The sequence below is a fragment of the Cyprinus carpio genome, chromosome B5 (assembly GCF_018340385.1).
Source record: "Cyprinus carpio isolate SPL01 chromosome B5, ASM1834038v1, whole genome shotgun sequence".
In the NCBI taxonomy this organism is placed as follows: Eukaryota; Metazoa; Chordata; class Actinopteri; order Cypriniformes; family Cyprinidae; genus Cyprinus; species Cyprinus carpio.
This window is the reverse complement of record NC_056601.1, coordinates 31,833,596-31,848,602: the sequence shown is the minus strand read 5'-3', so window position 1 is coordinate 31,848,602 and position 15,007 is coordinate 31,833,596. Positions and strand designations below refer to the sequence as shown.

The following is a 15,007-nucleotide window of genomic DNA, read 5'->3' as shown; positions in this document are numbered from 1 at the left end:
ATATTTTGCTGTAGATCATTTAACCGTTACACTGCCTCAGAAGCCTGTCCAAAATCAGTTTCGTGAGGTGCCTTCGAGCAAAAACACTGCCTGCAAAGTCATTGCCTGATACGGCAGCGAGGCAGCAAGTCACCTGCCTAAGTTTTCGGATGCAGCCTGAGAGACCATTAGCTGATTAGAGTGTGGCACCAGGTGTCTTCACTATTGAACCTTTTCACAATATTCTAATTTTCTGAGATACTGAATTTGGGATTTTCATTAGTTGTCAGTTATAAACATCAAAATTAAAATAAATAAACGTGAAATATATCAGTCTGTGTGTAATGAATAAATATAATATACAAGTTTCACTTTTTGAATGGAATTAGTGAAATAAATCAACTTTTTGATGATATTCTAATTAAATGACCAGCATCTTATTTCATTTTGGGAGACAGATGGATAGATACTTTTAAAATATTAATTTTATTTATGTTTTGCACGCATCCTAAAAATATATTAATATATAATAAGTAAGTCTGTATATTTGTATCATTGTTTTGCACGCATTGTGTGAGTGTAACACACACACACACACATATACATATTATATATATTTTTTTTTTTTTTTTCATATATATATAGTCAAGAATTCAGTATACATGCATATAGTTAATTCTTGACTGTATATAAAATTGTACAAATAGCTTGTCTAAAACGGCTGAGTAGTAACTCGTGTAGTCATAGCCTAATAGACATTATTAATTTATAAAGGCCTGATTCTGTCGTGTGTAAAGTGCAGTCATGTGTAATCAGTGTGTTTGGAGCAGTGAGTATAAAAGCTGCTGTGATCAAAGAGGAAAATAAAAGCGTAAGTGCAATATTGTCTATTAAGCTTTGGTAAAACTTTACTATTTTATTTTTAAAGAGAATTAGTCTACTTTCTGTAGTTGGTGCTGCATTGTTTGCATCTAAACAGTTTATGTGCAGATGTATCTGTCTTCGTGTTCCTCACGAGTGACAGCCGCTCCAGATAGAATGTCTTTCTTCTTCTGAAAATGCCTTGAAGTCTCTTGGGAACTTTGAGTTATTTTTGCTACTTTTAAAGGCTTCATGTCTTTATTCATCCTGTTGGAGAGCGCTGGGGAAGAAACTTCCCACCTCCCAGTTTCATTCCCTCATCCACTCCTGTTTCTTCATCTTTCTGTTCTGTCAGTTTCGTAAAGCATTTGTGGTTGGATGTTTTGTGTTACTTTCTTGAATGCAACATCTGGAGCATTAATGGTGCTGGATCTGTGGAGACTAAAAGTAAAAGGATGCTGAGGTATTAGTGTGGTAGACGAAGGGCAAAAGGTTAATTCCCCTGTTGTAATCCTAAATCCATAGAGGATTTAGAAGAGATCTTATTTCTTTCGTTTTCTTGGCAGTACAGATGTGAGTGCCATGGTCACCAAAGACAACGCTAACTCTGGTGAGTAAAAAATGATCTCAACACACTGTAAATGAACGAAAACATGTAATAATGTATCACATTAATAACACTGATAAAAGAAATGTTTCTTGAGCAGCAAATCATTATATTAGAATGATTTTTGAAGGATTGTGTGACACTGAAGACTGGAGGAATTATGCTGAAAATGTAAAGCTTTGCATTACAGGAATTAATTATAAATTAAAAATGTCATAGCGGCATCTTTTGCACGTGCAGTTTTTTTAATAAAATGTATACGCTCTCTTTCTAGGCTCTGGCGGAAAGACAACCTGTGTGAAAAAACAAAAGTGTATAATGAACAATTCTCAAAAGGCTGGGGCACTTTACAGGGACCCGCAGAAGACTATATTTGAACCCGAACTGACCCTTGAGGTCATGGCTGACGATGCTGAAAGGAAAACAAATCCGGTCGCAGTGAACGGTGTTCTAAAATCCACTATGAATGAACAGACGTGTAACGTACGGAGTGTTTCCAATCTCCAGGATCTGAAAGAGATGCAATATCTGCACCACGAGGCTGAGGACAGTCTAATCGACCCGTCACTGGACATGGACAAGTCATCCCTCATGGGTTTCGTCGACTCCAGTAACCTGGAGAGCTCAGAGGATGTTCAGACCGTCCCGTGCATCCAGGTGGACGTTAAAACGAATGTGGTGCTGATCGATGAGGATGATGATGATATGTCTCTAAGGGAGAGGACAGTGACGGACGTGTCCACTGTGGACGGGAACGCGGCCGAGCTTGTGTGCAGAAGGCTCCAATCAATCTCCTCTGACTCCACCCACTCTTTATGTGATGGGCGGAGTCTAGAGCAAGATTCGACCATTGAGACACCTCAAGAGAAACAGGAGCCACCCGAAAAACACAAACATGCTTGCTGCCTCTGTGTTATCATTTAATGTTTCTCAGAAAAAGGGCCAAGATTATACACTTTTCAAGCATTTTTTTTTTCTTTAAAATCATTTTATAATGTTAGTCAAGACGAAGTTTAAGTTTTTCATGACCATTTTTAACTCTCTCTCTGACCCTTAAAAATGACTGAGTTTATACTTGACATGGAAATTATTTTACTGCCATAATGTGACATATTTCCAAATGAAAGAATATTTAATGGGGTAAAAAAGGAAAGGTTGGAAGTTTCATAAAGTTAGTCAGAGTTTCTTAAAGCAAAAAAAAAAACAGTTATAATTAAGTGTCATGACCATTTATAACTCTTTCTTATCTTGCTACTGTCCTTTTTATGGAATTGTTTCACCACAGAATAAAAGAAACAAAAAAGGTAATTTGCAAGTTTTTATCTCAAACTTCTTTCTGAGTTTATATCGTAGTTGTGAAAAAAAAGTCTTGTGAGTCAAGAATTGTGAGTTTTCTTTTTTTTTTTTTTTTTTTTAATCTGTGGTGGAAAATACATTTTAAAGTAAACAACCACTTTCTGTAATGTGACATTAGTGAAAGAGTCTTTAATGAGGAAAAAAGACTGTACCCTATTCATCATGACAACTCTTATTTTAAAAGAGAAAACAACTAACAAAAACAAAACCAGTTTTCCACTTGTCTTCTGTCAGAGTAAAGTCCCATTCACACCAAGGACGAGAACTATAAAGATAACTATAAAGTTTTAATAATTGTATAATTGAACAGCATTTGTATGAAATAGAAATCTTCCGAAACATTATAAATGTCTTTATTGTTCTTGCTGAATAAAAACATTTATTTCTTTAAAAGAAAAAATCTTACTGACACAGAAATTTGAAGGTAATTTTGTTACCAGTACACAACAAAGCATAGTACTGCATATGAAATATTGTGTCTTGTGTGACTTTCCTTTGCCAGTGTGATAAATGAGCCCAAAGTAATATTTTTACATTTTTGACTGATTTTTTTAGAGACTTTTTACACACAACATTTTAAGGCATAATTGGTTTCTAATGATAAACTAACCGTTTCTAATGCATTCAGTTATCTTGTATGTAATTACTTTGCAATAGTACATACGACAGGTACTTTTGGAAAACTCTAGCATGCAGCATTCTGTTTTACATACAGGAACTATTCAGTCTATTTACTGTGCTGTATTCATGCACTAATATTCCATTTAGAACACAGACTAGCATCTCAGACAATAAAACTTTTATACAATGCCAGAATTTCTGTACGGTGCTCGTGAGCTGCATCTCTTCATATGGCTACAATGGTGTCTGTTTTATATGTTTGAATAAAAGCCATTAATATGTTCACAGCTCTTGCTCTTGTTTATCTCCTGTCTTATAATCGGAGTTATGTGCACTACAGTCAGGTGGAGGAAATGGTTTCACAACTCAGTGGAGGTTTCCGGATGAATTGAGAGAGGGTGTGTGTTTTGTTGGGAGGGGTTGCCATGTGTGTGTGTGTGTGTGTGTGTGTGTGTGTGTGTGTGTGTAAGGAGGGTGATAGGGCAGAAAATGCTTATCTTTAACTCGCCACCCTCCAGAGCTGGCACTGTAAATGTGTCACGCTTATGCACTCAGAAGTGTATTTGTACTCGTCATGACCTTATGAATGTTATTGTTGTTCTTTAGAATAATTGTAAAAAGCACTTCATTTGTTTTATTTGAAGTAGGTTATTCTTTTGTGCTTCAGAAGTGTGGACCAGAACCCAAAAAAAAGGTAAGACAATTCATAATTTGTCTGTTTAATTAATTATCCATTATTATTATTTTTTAATTTATAATTTTTATATATAGCCTATATTTTCATTTTTTTATATATAATTTTTTTTTTTTTTATAATATTTTTAAATAGCAAAAAGATTTTTTTATAGATAGCTCATCAGTGGAAATTAATGATGGGTGTATTCACAGTTGTTTGGCAGCCTTTATAACCAACAACCAAAAATAGCCATAATCAGCATGTGGCCAGTGATGTGTCAGTTTCTGTGGCCATAAGAATGAGCAGGTTCCCTCTCATACAGAGAGACATTTAACTGAATGTGTCAGCGCTGATGATAACACGCGTTCATTAGAAACCACACAGAAAGCTGAGAGGAGATGTGCTTGACCTCATCTAACTCATTCACCACTATCAACAGAGCTCAGAATGGAGGAGGAGGGTCTCTGAGGGGGAAATTAGGAGAAATGTGGAACAGAACAGTGATATTTTGAGTTCGCCGGAACAGATGAGAGAAAAACAGCGATGACTGTCGTACAAGCGGCCTTATGCTTTCTGATGATTCAAAGTATCTTTAAAGGTCAGTATCAAACAATTAATCACAATTTGCAAATATATTTTTTAATTAAAAGTTAAAAAGATTTTGGTATAATTTTATATTATTTTTAATATATTAAATTTATTGATTGACAATTTTTTTTTTTTTTTAACATCATATATTGTACCATTAGTATATATACAGAAGATCCAGTGGAGCCCAAATGTTCAAGAGTGATTATTTTTTTAATTACAAATTATATTATATTATAATTATATATATATAATCAACATATATGTGCAATGTATTACATATATAAATGTAATACATTGCACATATATGAATATGAATGTTAATTATACTGTATGATTGAAGTAACATGCATTTAAATAATTGTAAATCTAACATGTTAGATGCATGCATGTCAGTATTCTCATTTTAAATGTGAAATGTTAATCCAGGTTTTTCACTCTTCTCCTCAGTCATAAGAGTGAAGGCAGACACAGTGGATGTTTGTTCCTCTTGCCATCAAAACGCCACCTGTGATGATAAAACTGATGGATCTGGGGGGAAAGTGTGCAACTGCATGTATGGGTTTGTCGGCAACGGGAGGACTTACTGCCAAGGTTTGATTATCCTGAGAACTGTTTAATAGCTGAGCATACATTTTGATTGATCAACTTATATGTTATATTTGTTTTAATACAGATAAAGATGAGTGTCAGCTGGGTAAAATCTGTGGTGATCACACCAAGTGTCACAACACGTACGGCAGCTATTACTGCACCTGTGTCACAGGCTACAGCCCATCCAATCACATGAACACATTCATACCCAATGATGGAACGTACTGCCATGGTGAGCTTTCATTTCAGTAAATGAATGCATTTGTAGAGCCGTGTCACTCAAGCTCCAGCACGTCTTCCCCATAATGTTGTTGTTTCCTGACTGAAACACAGGAGGTGCAGAGATGTTGCAGGAAGGGTGTGAACATGGTTTTGCAAGTGATATATCCTGAATGGCTTAATTTGTTAACATGTTCTGCAAAACATATTGCACAAATGTGGCTAAACAGTGTTAAATGGGAGTTTCTTCGAGTGGAATGTGTGAAAAGACATTAAAGGACAAGTAAAACACTAATAACTGAGAAATTTACGTCATGGTACAATAAAATAGTCATTTAAACTAATTACTGCCAAATTTTCTTACAGTTTAAGAACTTTAATCCTGTATTGATTAAACTTTATTCTCATAATCTTATAAGATTTATTGAGTGATTTATTTTTAAACAGCATCATGAAATATCCTGTTATGCTGATTTCAGAAGAAAACATGCAAGCAGAAGCCAAGCCCACCAACCACATAAAAGTTGAATTGATCGAAACATTATGGTGATTTTTTTTGACAAAGTGGTTTAAAATGGAATGAGCAGAATTAATAACAAAAATCAGTTTTTCACTTTCTTGACCAGTAGGTGGCACTTTCCAGGTACCCTCAGGTCATGCTTGTGATGACAGAGTACCAAATTTTGTCTTGATATGTGAAAGCGTTGCAGAGATATCTAATGTCCACTTTGGTGTAGACACCACCACATTTGTGAAACCATTTCTCAGCAACAATTTTGAATATCAAAAAAAAAAAAAAAAAAAAAAAAAAAAGACAGAAAATTAACAAAAAATGTACTTTCTTTCTGCTCAGCCTCATATTCATCAGAGCAAAATTTGGTGAAATTTAAAATTTCAATGTAATTAAAAAACAAAAAAAAACTTTTCTAGTACCTTCAAAGCCATGGCACTTATGACACATACCGAATTTTGTAACAGTGTACCAGTGCATTCATAAAATATAGCATTTTACAACAAAATTTTAAATGGTCGAACATTGGAAAATTAGGTATCAAGCGAAAATTTTAATTAATCTAAAGAGACTATAGTCTCATTATTAAGTTATGAGTAAAAAATGCTTTTTCATGCATTAAGACCAGTAGGTGGTGCTGTGCCAAAAATGTGCAGGTACCTTTTGGTTGTGGTTATTATAAGACACCAATTTTGGTTTAAATATGCTAAAATATTGCAGAGATGTAGCCTCATTTCCACTTGTTGCCCATTCACCATCAAACTTGTGAAATCATTTCTCAGGAGCAATTTTAAATATAGAAAAAAACAAAACTTTTATCGGCTCATAACAATCTGAGTAAAATTTGGGAAAGTTTGTTCAAAATTTGTAGGAGAAGAAGTGTAAAAACACATTTTGTTGTGTGGAAATCATAAACATTATGCAATTAGACTCTGCATGAGCTCCCCTTCGGGTCTCGGCCTCTAATAATTTTGAACAGGCGTGAACTCCATGATCTTGTTTTTTGTATGTAGATATAGATGAGTGTAGTGTGCAGGGGGTCTGTAGGGAAGGAGGTCTCTGTCACAACACAGAGGGAGATTTCACCTGCTCCTGTCAGACGGGTTACACAGTCCAGGATGGGTCAGAACCCTTTAATCCAAACCGGGATGCAGCTTACTGCAAGGGTAAGAACAGAGCCATTGCTCTTTACATGAATAAAACCTCTATAGAAATATCACCTCATTTACAAGGACACTCTGTGTTTTAGTCACATGTCTTTAAGTGTTTCATAATACTACAGCTGTAAAAAAAAAAAAAAAAATATATATATATATATATATATATATATATATATATATATATATATATATATATATATATATATATATATATGTGAGTATATATATATATACTCTTGAATCTTGAATATATATATAGTAATGCTCTAGTAACTATCCAGATCACCTGTTTGTGTTTAATGTTAATATTAATGTCATGTTTTCTATAGTGATAGACTGTGGACCTCCTCCATCAGTCCTCCACGCTGAGCAGCTGTCCCCCACGATCACACACTACAGCAGTGAACTCCAGTACAGCTGCAGGGAGGGATTTCAGTGGAAGGGAGGACAGAATTCTTCAGTCTGTGGTCTGGATGGAGAGTGGCACGGACCCAGTCTGGTCTGCGAAGGTAAAGTTTACGTTTGTGCTAATCAGTCTGCCAGATCTTGAATTAAGTGCAATGCTCTAAAGTCAACATGAAATGATATTAACCACTCATTTTGTTTCAATAATGTGATTTCAACATGCACAGACACAAATGCAGGGCTTGATTTGACCCCTTTAGTTGACACAGTCTTTTGCACATTCATTACACGTTTTTACTGTCACCTACCTGACAAATTTTAATCAATTTTTACGTAGAAGTGGACTGTGGGGAGCCTTATGTTTTTCCTCAGTCAAAAACGGTTTGGAAGAATATCTCACGCGTGGGATCATTGGTGCTGTATGTGTGTGAGCCACATTTTTATAACAGTGGGCGTGAGAATGTATCCGTATGTACTGCTCGTGGGACATGGAGCCGTCCTGATTTCCAGTGTGAAGGTATCTGCTTCTGTTTATTATGCCCACAGAAATATGATGCTGATTCTGCAAAGAATCTGTTGAGATTGTGTTTGTGTGTGTGTAGAGATACAGTGCGGTTCTCCTCCAGTCCTGCCTCACTCAGTGTTATTCTGGAACGGTGTCAGTAAGATTGGTTCTGTGGCTCTGTATGGCTGTGATGTTGGATATCGCAGTTTGGATACAGGAAATATGTCTGTGTGTGAAAGTGATGGTCAGTGGAGTAACCCAGACTATTCTTGTGAAGGTACAGAGAATTGTCTCCAATTTTTTTAAAGGGTTACGCCACCGTAAAATGAAAATTTAGTCATTAATCACTCACCCCCATGTCATTCCAAACCTGTAAAAGCTTTGTTCGTCTTCGGAACACAATTTAAGATATTTTGGATGAAAACCGGGAGGCTTGAGACTGTCCCATAGACTGCCAAATAAATAACAGTGTTAAGGTCCAGGAAAGAATGAAAAGCATCCTCAGAATACTCCATCTGCCATCAGTGATTAAACCGTAACGTTATGAAGCGATGAGGATACTTTTTGTGCATGAAGAAAACAAAAATAACAACTTTATTCATCAATTCCTCTCCTCTCCAAAGCCTTGCTGTTTTCATCCAAAATATCTTAAATTGTGTTCCGAAGACGAACGAAGCTTTTACGGGTTTGGAACGACATGGGTGTAAGTGATTAATGACAAAATTTTCATTTTGGGATGGAGTATCCCTTTAATGATTAAAGAAAGTTTTAAAGTTATAATTCGAAAATGCAAAAAAATGAAAACACTGTCATCATTTATTCATTGTGTCATTCCACACCTGTGTGAATTTCTTCGCTACACTCTTAAAAATAAAGGTTTCAAGAGAGAGTCTTTCACAGCGATGCCACAGAAGAACATTTTCGGTTTAAAGAACCTTTTAGTGAACAGTTCTTAAAAGAACCTTTTTTATGTAAATAACATCTGAATAATCTAAAGAACCTCTTTTCCACCATAAAAAACCTTTTGTCTAATAGTAAGGTTCCATGGATGTTAAAGGTTCTTCGTGAAACCATAGATGGCAATAAATATCCTCACTGTTCTCATCCATAAAATGAAAGTGAATGACTGTCAAGCTAAAATAAATTACAAAATGCACCAAACAATTATCATAAAAGTAGTCCTTAAAACTCCATTTGCTATATTCCAAAATCTATATTCCAAATCTTCTAAAGACACAGTTCTGCAAATTCAAAACAAAAAACAGACCAACTTAAATTCTTATGTTTTGAGATTAAGAATTCTTAAGATCTGTATTAATTTAGCATTACATCACTTACTCACAAATGGATCTTATGCAGTGAATGGGTGCCATCAGAATAAGAGTTCAAACAATAAAATTAAGGTCAAAACATATGTTGCTATGACTTTGAGTATATTCAGAAAAGTCCTGAAGCTGGCTGCCTCAAGTCTTTGAGCTTTCTCAACTTCTGATTTTTCCCAGTGCATAATTCCCACCGTAAGCAATGTAAATCCTCTTTATACTGCAGTGATTCAGTTGTAACTGTTGTCATGTCATATCCTTCTCAACAGAGATTGTGTGTGGGGAGCCACCTTTACTGCCCCTCACTGTACAAATATGGAATGGCAGAGTCACATTTAACAGCACTGTAACATATCACTGTAAACACGGTTACTATGCTAAACAAGGACTTAATATATCTGTGTGCGCTGAGAATGGTTACTGGACAAAACCAACTCTGGTGTGCGAAGGTAATTGTTTTAAACTCAAAGTTAACATTTTCTTTTTAAATAAATGAACTGACTTTGTATGTAATATGTGAACTGAAGACATCTTGAAGGTTTTTGTTGTTTCTTAGAGGTGAACTGTGGAATACCGCCCTCTCTCCCCCTCTCTGTTATGATATGGAGAGGAGACACTAAAGTTGGATCTAGTGTGTCTTATAAGTGCATTGAGGGATTTTATAATGTTAGGGAAGGAGATACATCAGTTTGCGATTCAGAGGGAATCTGGAGTCATCCTGATTTTCTGTGTCAAGGTATATTTTTATGCTTTTTTTAATCTTTTTGACATATTTTCTCTCTTTATTTTGTAAATGGGTCATTCTCATGAAACTGTGCCATTTTAGTTCAATTTTAATTCAGTTTAGTTCAATAGTTCAAAAACAGTGTGAATGTTAAAAGCTTTTTAGTTATGAAACAAACTCATTTGAAATATGAAGCTGCTCTACAGAAGATAATAGTGTGATTATTCAGCTCGTCAGTTTTTTTCAATGCTTCATGCGTTTTCAGCAAAAATGCACATTTAGTAAAATTAGAGGATTTGTCCCATCATGTTGTGATATATTTTTATTTATTAATTTTTTTTGGCTTGTAATATTATAGGTGTATCCTTTCTGACTGAATCATTTTCACAATAATTTAAATTGGCTGAAAATGTACTCACCTGTAGGGCATCCAAGATGTAGATGAGTTTGTTTCTTCATCAGAACAGATTTGGAGAAATGTAGCATTATATCACTCGCTCACCAATGGATCCTTTGCAGTGAATGGGTGCCATCAGAATGAGAGTCCAAACAGCTGATAAAAACATCACAAAAATATCCGTCATTTATTGTCCGGTGAGGAAAAAAGCTGCATGTTTGAAATAAATAAATTCATCATTAAGATATTAGTTATAAACCATCACTTTCTGCCAAAACATAAGTCCATAATCCATAATAATGTTTCCTGCAGTGAAAAAGTCTGTCCCCTGTTGTCCACTCACATCAAAACCCACCAGCGTATTTGTTTTGGTTTGTTGTGGTAAGAAGTCCTTAATCTGCATATTTCTCACATGATTTCGATGAAATGACTTTTTTACTGGAGAACTCAATATTATGGTAGCAATGATTATTTATTTTTTTTATTACAAACACATAGTTTTTCGCTTGACAAGACCTTAATTGATGGACTGGAGTGGCATGGATTACTTGTGGATTATTGTGATGTTTTTATCAGCTGTTTGGACTCTTATTCTGATGGCACCCATTCACTGCAGAGGACCCACTGATGAGCAAGTGATGGAATGCTACATTTCTTCAAATCTGTTCTTACGAAGACAAAAACTGAGTATGTGAGTACATTTTGAGCATATTTAAATTTTTGGTCTAACTACTCCTTTAACGTAGACTGACCATTTCCTGAGAATGACCCATGTGCTATTTCATTGCTGTTCTCTTTAATAAGCTGATAATATGTATGCACATGTACAGTGTGTCTGTATGTGTGTTTGTTTAGAAGTAGACTGTGGCGTCCCCGTCTCACTACCTCACTCAGCTGTGTTATGGAATAACAGCTCCAGTCTGGGCTCTGTGGCCCTCTATGTGTGTGAAGCTGGATATCGCACTGTGGGTGAAGGGAATGTGTCATTGTGTAACTCAGATGCAAAGTGGAGCAGAGTTAACATGAGATGTGAAGGTACTGACAACATTCTGTCATCATTTACTCACCTTCATGTCATTCAAAATCATTTTTTGTGGATCGCAACATATAAGCTGTTTAACACTTTAAGGTCATCAAACATGAATAAAGAGTATGCAGTTATTTTTTTTTTTAAAGTGGTCTTTTTTTCTAATGCTTTACACTGGTCCCATTGAACAGAGATAGACTGTGGGCCTCCCCCAGAATTCCCACTAACAGATATACACTGGAACAATGCAACTACATTGGGCAGTGTGGTTCAGTACAAATGTAAATATAGACTCAAACAGGAGAGTGACAAAAACATGACAACATGTACATCAGAAGGAACATGGGAAAAAGTGTCTGTAACATGTACAGGTAAACTGAACCATATTCCTGCTTTAATGATGTACACTATGTTCAAAAGTCAGAGGTCAGTAATATTTTAAAGACTTTTAAAAGAAATTAGTACTTTTATTTTGCATGGATGCATTAAATTGATAAAAAAAAAAAGTGAAACAAAAGACATTGATAATATTAGAAAAAATATTCCTATTTCAAATAAATGCATTCAACCAAATGGTTATTTTGAATAGTTTCCACAAAAGTATGATGCAGCACAACTGTTTTCAACATTGATAATAATAAGAAATGTTTCTTAAAAAGCATATTAGAATGATGTCTGACGGATCATGTGAAAAGGAATAAAGTGAAATTTAAAATATATTCAGAAAATATAAATAAACAATAAAAATGTAAATGTAAATAATAAAAAATTAATAATTATTCACAATATTTATATAGTTACTGTATTTTTAATCAAATAAATGCAGTGTTGTATAATATTTATGCTTTTCATGATTTAGGAGTCAACGTGTGCTACATGGACTTTTAATAGTAACCTTTTTTATAATAATGGTAAAAATGAGCAGTAGTTTTTTGTTGTTGTTGTTTTTAATAGTAGTTAAGATGATAAGGTACTATATATGCCTATGCATACACAGACAGGAATAATACAGCCAAACAGTGTGAAAATTAATTACAATTTTATTTATTTATTAAATTAAATTTAGTGAAAAATTTTCTATATTTAGATGCACAAATTTCAGAAACATATCTGTCATTCTGTGTTTTTCTGTCTATAGCATATTGTGGTCCTGCGCCGGAGGTGCCACACGCAGAGGTAGCATGGGACAACAGCACTGCAGTGATCCACCGCTGTATTAAAGGACACTACAGACACACCGGAAGTGACATTTCAGTATGTGACATCACAGGAAAGTGGCAGATCGCCACCCTGCACTGCAAAGGTACACATCCTCACTGTTCAGCAGTACAATGGGATACTGAAGCACAGTCTCAGAAGTGTGTCGGCCAGCATAAAGTCTGGTCCAATTTGTATCTGATTTTGTGTGTTACAGAGTTGAAACTGAAAATTAACGATCTGGTGCTGATTAATGAAAGATGCCTGCGCTGGAATGCAGAGAATGAGGGTTATAGGGAGAAATACACAGTGAGTGTTCGTTTATTAATGAAATCTAGCTATTTCTTTGCACAAGTTGTCTTCTTTAATCATAAATGAGGTTATGGATCTCATCACAGGTGACATTCGTTGGATTGCGAGACTTTGAGCAGCTGTTCAGTGACAGGAGGAAAAAGATCTTCAGCTCCTCTGCCCCGTGGCCTGTTCTCTGTTTGAATCTCTTGCCTGCCACAAACTACACCATAACCATTACAGCCGAGTCCACGCGAGCCACGTCTACAGTTACAGCAAACACTAGCATACCAGGTACAAAACAAAAGCTGCTTTCATCCTTGCGCTAAAAACGTCAGTATTTACAATTCATTTTTACTTGTAACATTTCTGATCGAAACAGGAAAATCAGTGAAAAAGTTTATCAAGATATAATGCTGTTTCAGTCTATATTGTTGTTGCTTATATGTAACATATGCATTACATTAACTGCCATTAAACTGTTTAAATTAATTTTTAGAAAGGTTGCATTATAGACCTGCCTGATCAAATGCCTATTAGTGTTCATTTTTATATTTTCTGTTTTCATTTTATTTGTAATTTTTTTTATATATATTTTTTTTTCCATCATTTTTTTTAACATGTCTATATTTTATCTTAGTTATTTTAATACGTCAAGTTAAAATTTAACTGAGAAATGTTAATAAACAACACTTGCATTAAAACAGTTGGGTTTTTAAATGCTTTGCATGGTGCTTACAGATTTCCAAAACAATAAAACTGTTGATACTGTCTACTTTTATAGTGACTTGTACACTGTGTTTCTTGTGCTCTTTTAGTTCCCCCCACCCCAGAAATCAAATATAGTGAGGTAGAGGCTTCATTGCCCACTCTGAAATTATGGAGATCCACCAACACACTTGACCCAATATGGTAAGGACGTTTAACATCTCTTTACATAAACAGTTAATGCCATATGAGTACAGAATTTACAGTGAGACCAGATTGAAAATGCTTTTATTTTGAAACCCGGCTATTTGATCCCTGCTGCATATGCCGAATATATTATAGATAATTCTGTATTCAGTTGCTGTGAATGATTTTTTGTGTGTGTGTGTCTGCGTGTTCAGTATGTATCAGGTGTTTGTGATACCAGTCGAGGGCGTGATGCTGTTTGACTGCAGCTCAGCTGTAAGTCCGCGGTTCTTTGCGCAGCAGAGATGTGACAGAGGCTACGTCACGGCTCAGATACAGCTCAGTGGTCTGGCTGCAGAAATCAACTTCACCATAGGTGATCAGCAGCTGTATGGAGACTTCTTCAACGCACCTCTGGAAAATGGAAAAGACTATTATGTCATCCTCCGCACTGTGTGTCAGTGGGGAAAGGTGGGTTGATGTCTTTAAAAGACCTGTACAATGAGTGCATTTAATACTTTTTCAATAGGTTCTCTAATTTCTCTCTTTGTGTGTTTTCTTTGGCAGTCTAGAACACAGTCCTGTGTGATCTGGGCTAAAGTTATAGGTAAAGATTACAAATCTATCACTGCTTTATGCCACCTGAAATTTGTAAAAAACATGATATTAACCATTTCTGTTCTCACATTAGGAACATCCTACATCATGACGATATCTGCTCTTGTAACTGTTGGATCCTTAAGTGCTGTTGGCTTGGTCATTGTCATGGGATACTGCTACAGCTGGTGAGACTGCATTGTGCTTTATTTTTATTAACTGACAGGATGAAAATGTTGTGCTTTATGTCTTGTTAGCACTTTCACATTATTTTCTTTTTTTTCTTTCTTTTTTCTACAGGTACTGTAAAAAGTCAAGTCCCAGATTTCTTTCTGTGCCAATCTTAACATCTTACACTGATTGATTTGTTCTGAAATAAAGCCCATCTGTTTGTAAAACTGAGGAGTCAAGTTGTGTCGTTATTCAGAAACATCCTGCAATAGTATTACTGAATTTAGGACTATGTTTTATTATAA

General features: G+C 35.3%; 2 protein-coding genes across 6 annotated transcripts; both read left to right on the top strand.

Moving 5' to 3' along the window:
* The first annotated feature begins 618 nt into the window (after window positions 1–618).
* Window positions 619–2,739, top strand: LOC109074264 (paralemmin-2-like). Its single transcript, XM_019090322.2, has 2 exons — window positions 619–1,450; window positions 1,722–2,739. The coding sequence occupies exons 1-2, from the start codon at window positions 1,423–1,425 to the stop codon at window positions 2,369–2,371; spliced, it is 678 nt and encodes a 225-aa protein (XP_018945867.1). The 5' UTR covers window positions 619–1,422; the 3' UTR covers window positions 2,372–2,739.
* Window positions 2,740–3,981: 1,242 nt separating this feature from the next.
* susd1 (sushi domain containing 1) lies at window positions 3,982–14,929 on the top strand. Of its 5 annotated transcripts, none has more exons than XM_042723142.1 (20): window positions 3,982–4,115; window positions 4,538–4,698; window positions 5,139–5,282; window positions 5,365–5,514; window positions 7,026–7,178; window positions 7,502–7,681; window positions 7,915–8,094; window positions 8,180–8,359; window positions 9,674–9,853; window positions 9,961–10,140; window positions 11,381–11,560; window positions 11,744–11,923; window positions 12,691–12,855; window positions 12,967–13,058; window positions 13,148–13,334; window positions 13,859–13,952; window positions 14,150–14,405; window positions 14,502–14,541; window positions 14,626–14,719; window positions 14,832–14,929. In XM_042723142.1, exons 2-20 carry the CDS (start codon window positions 4,644–4,646, stop codon window positions 14,893–14,895), a joined length of 2,754 nt encoding a protein of 917 aa, XP_042579076.1. In that variant the 5' UTR covers window positions 3,982–4,115; window positions 4,538–4,643; the 3' UTR covers window positions 14,896–14,929. The 5 variants fall into 5 exon arrangements, with proteins under 5 accessions (XP_042579076.1, XP_042579075.1, XP_042579073.1 ...); XM_042723141.1 differs by having other exon boundaries at window positions 5,118–5,282; XM_042723139.1 differs by having other exon boundaries at window positions 3,982–4,118; window positions 4,540–4,698; window positions 5,118–5,282.
* Window positions 14,930–15,007: the final 78 nt, after the last annotated feature.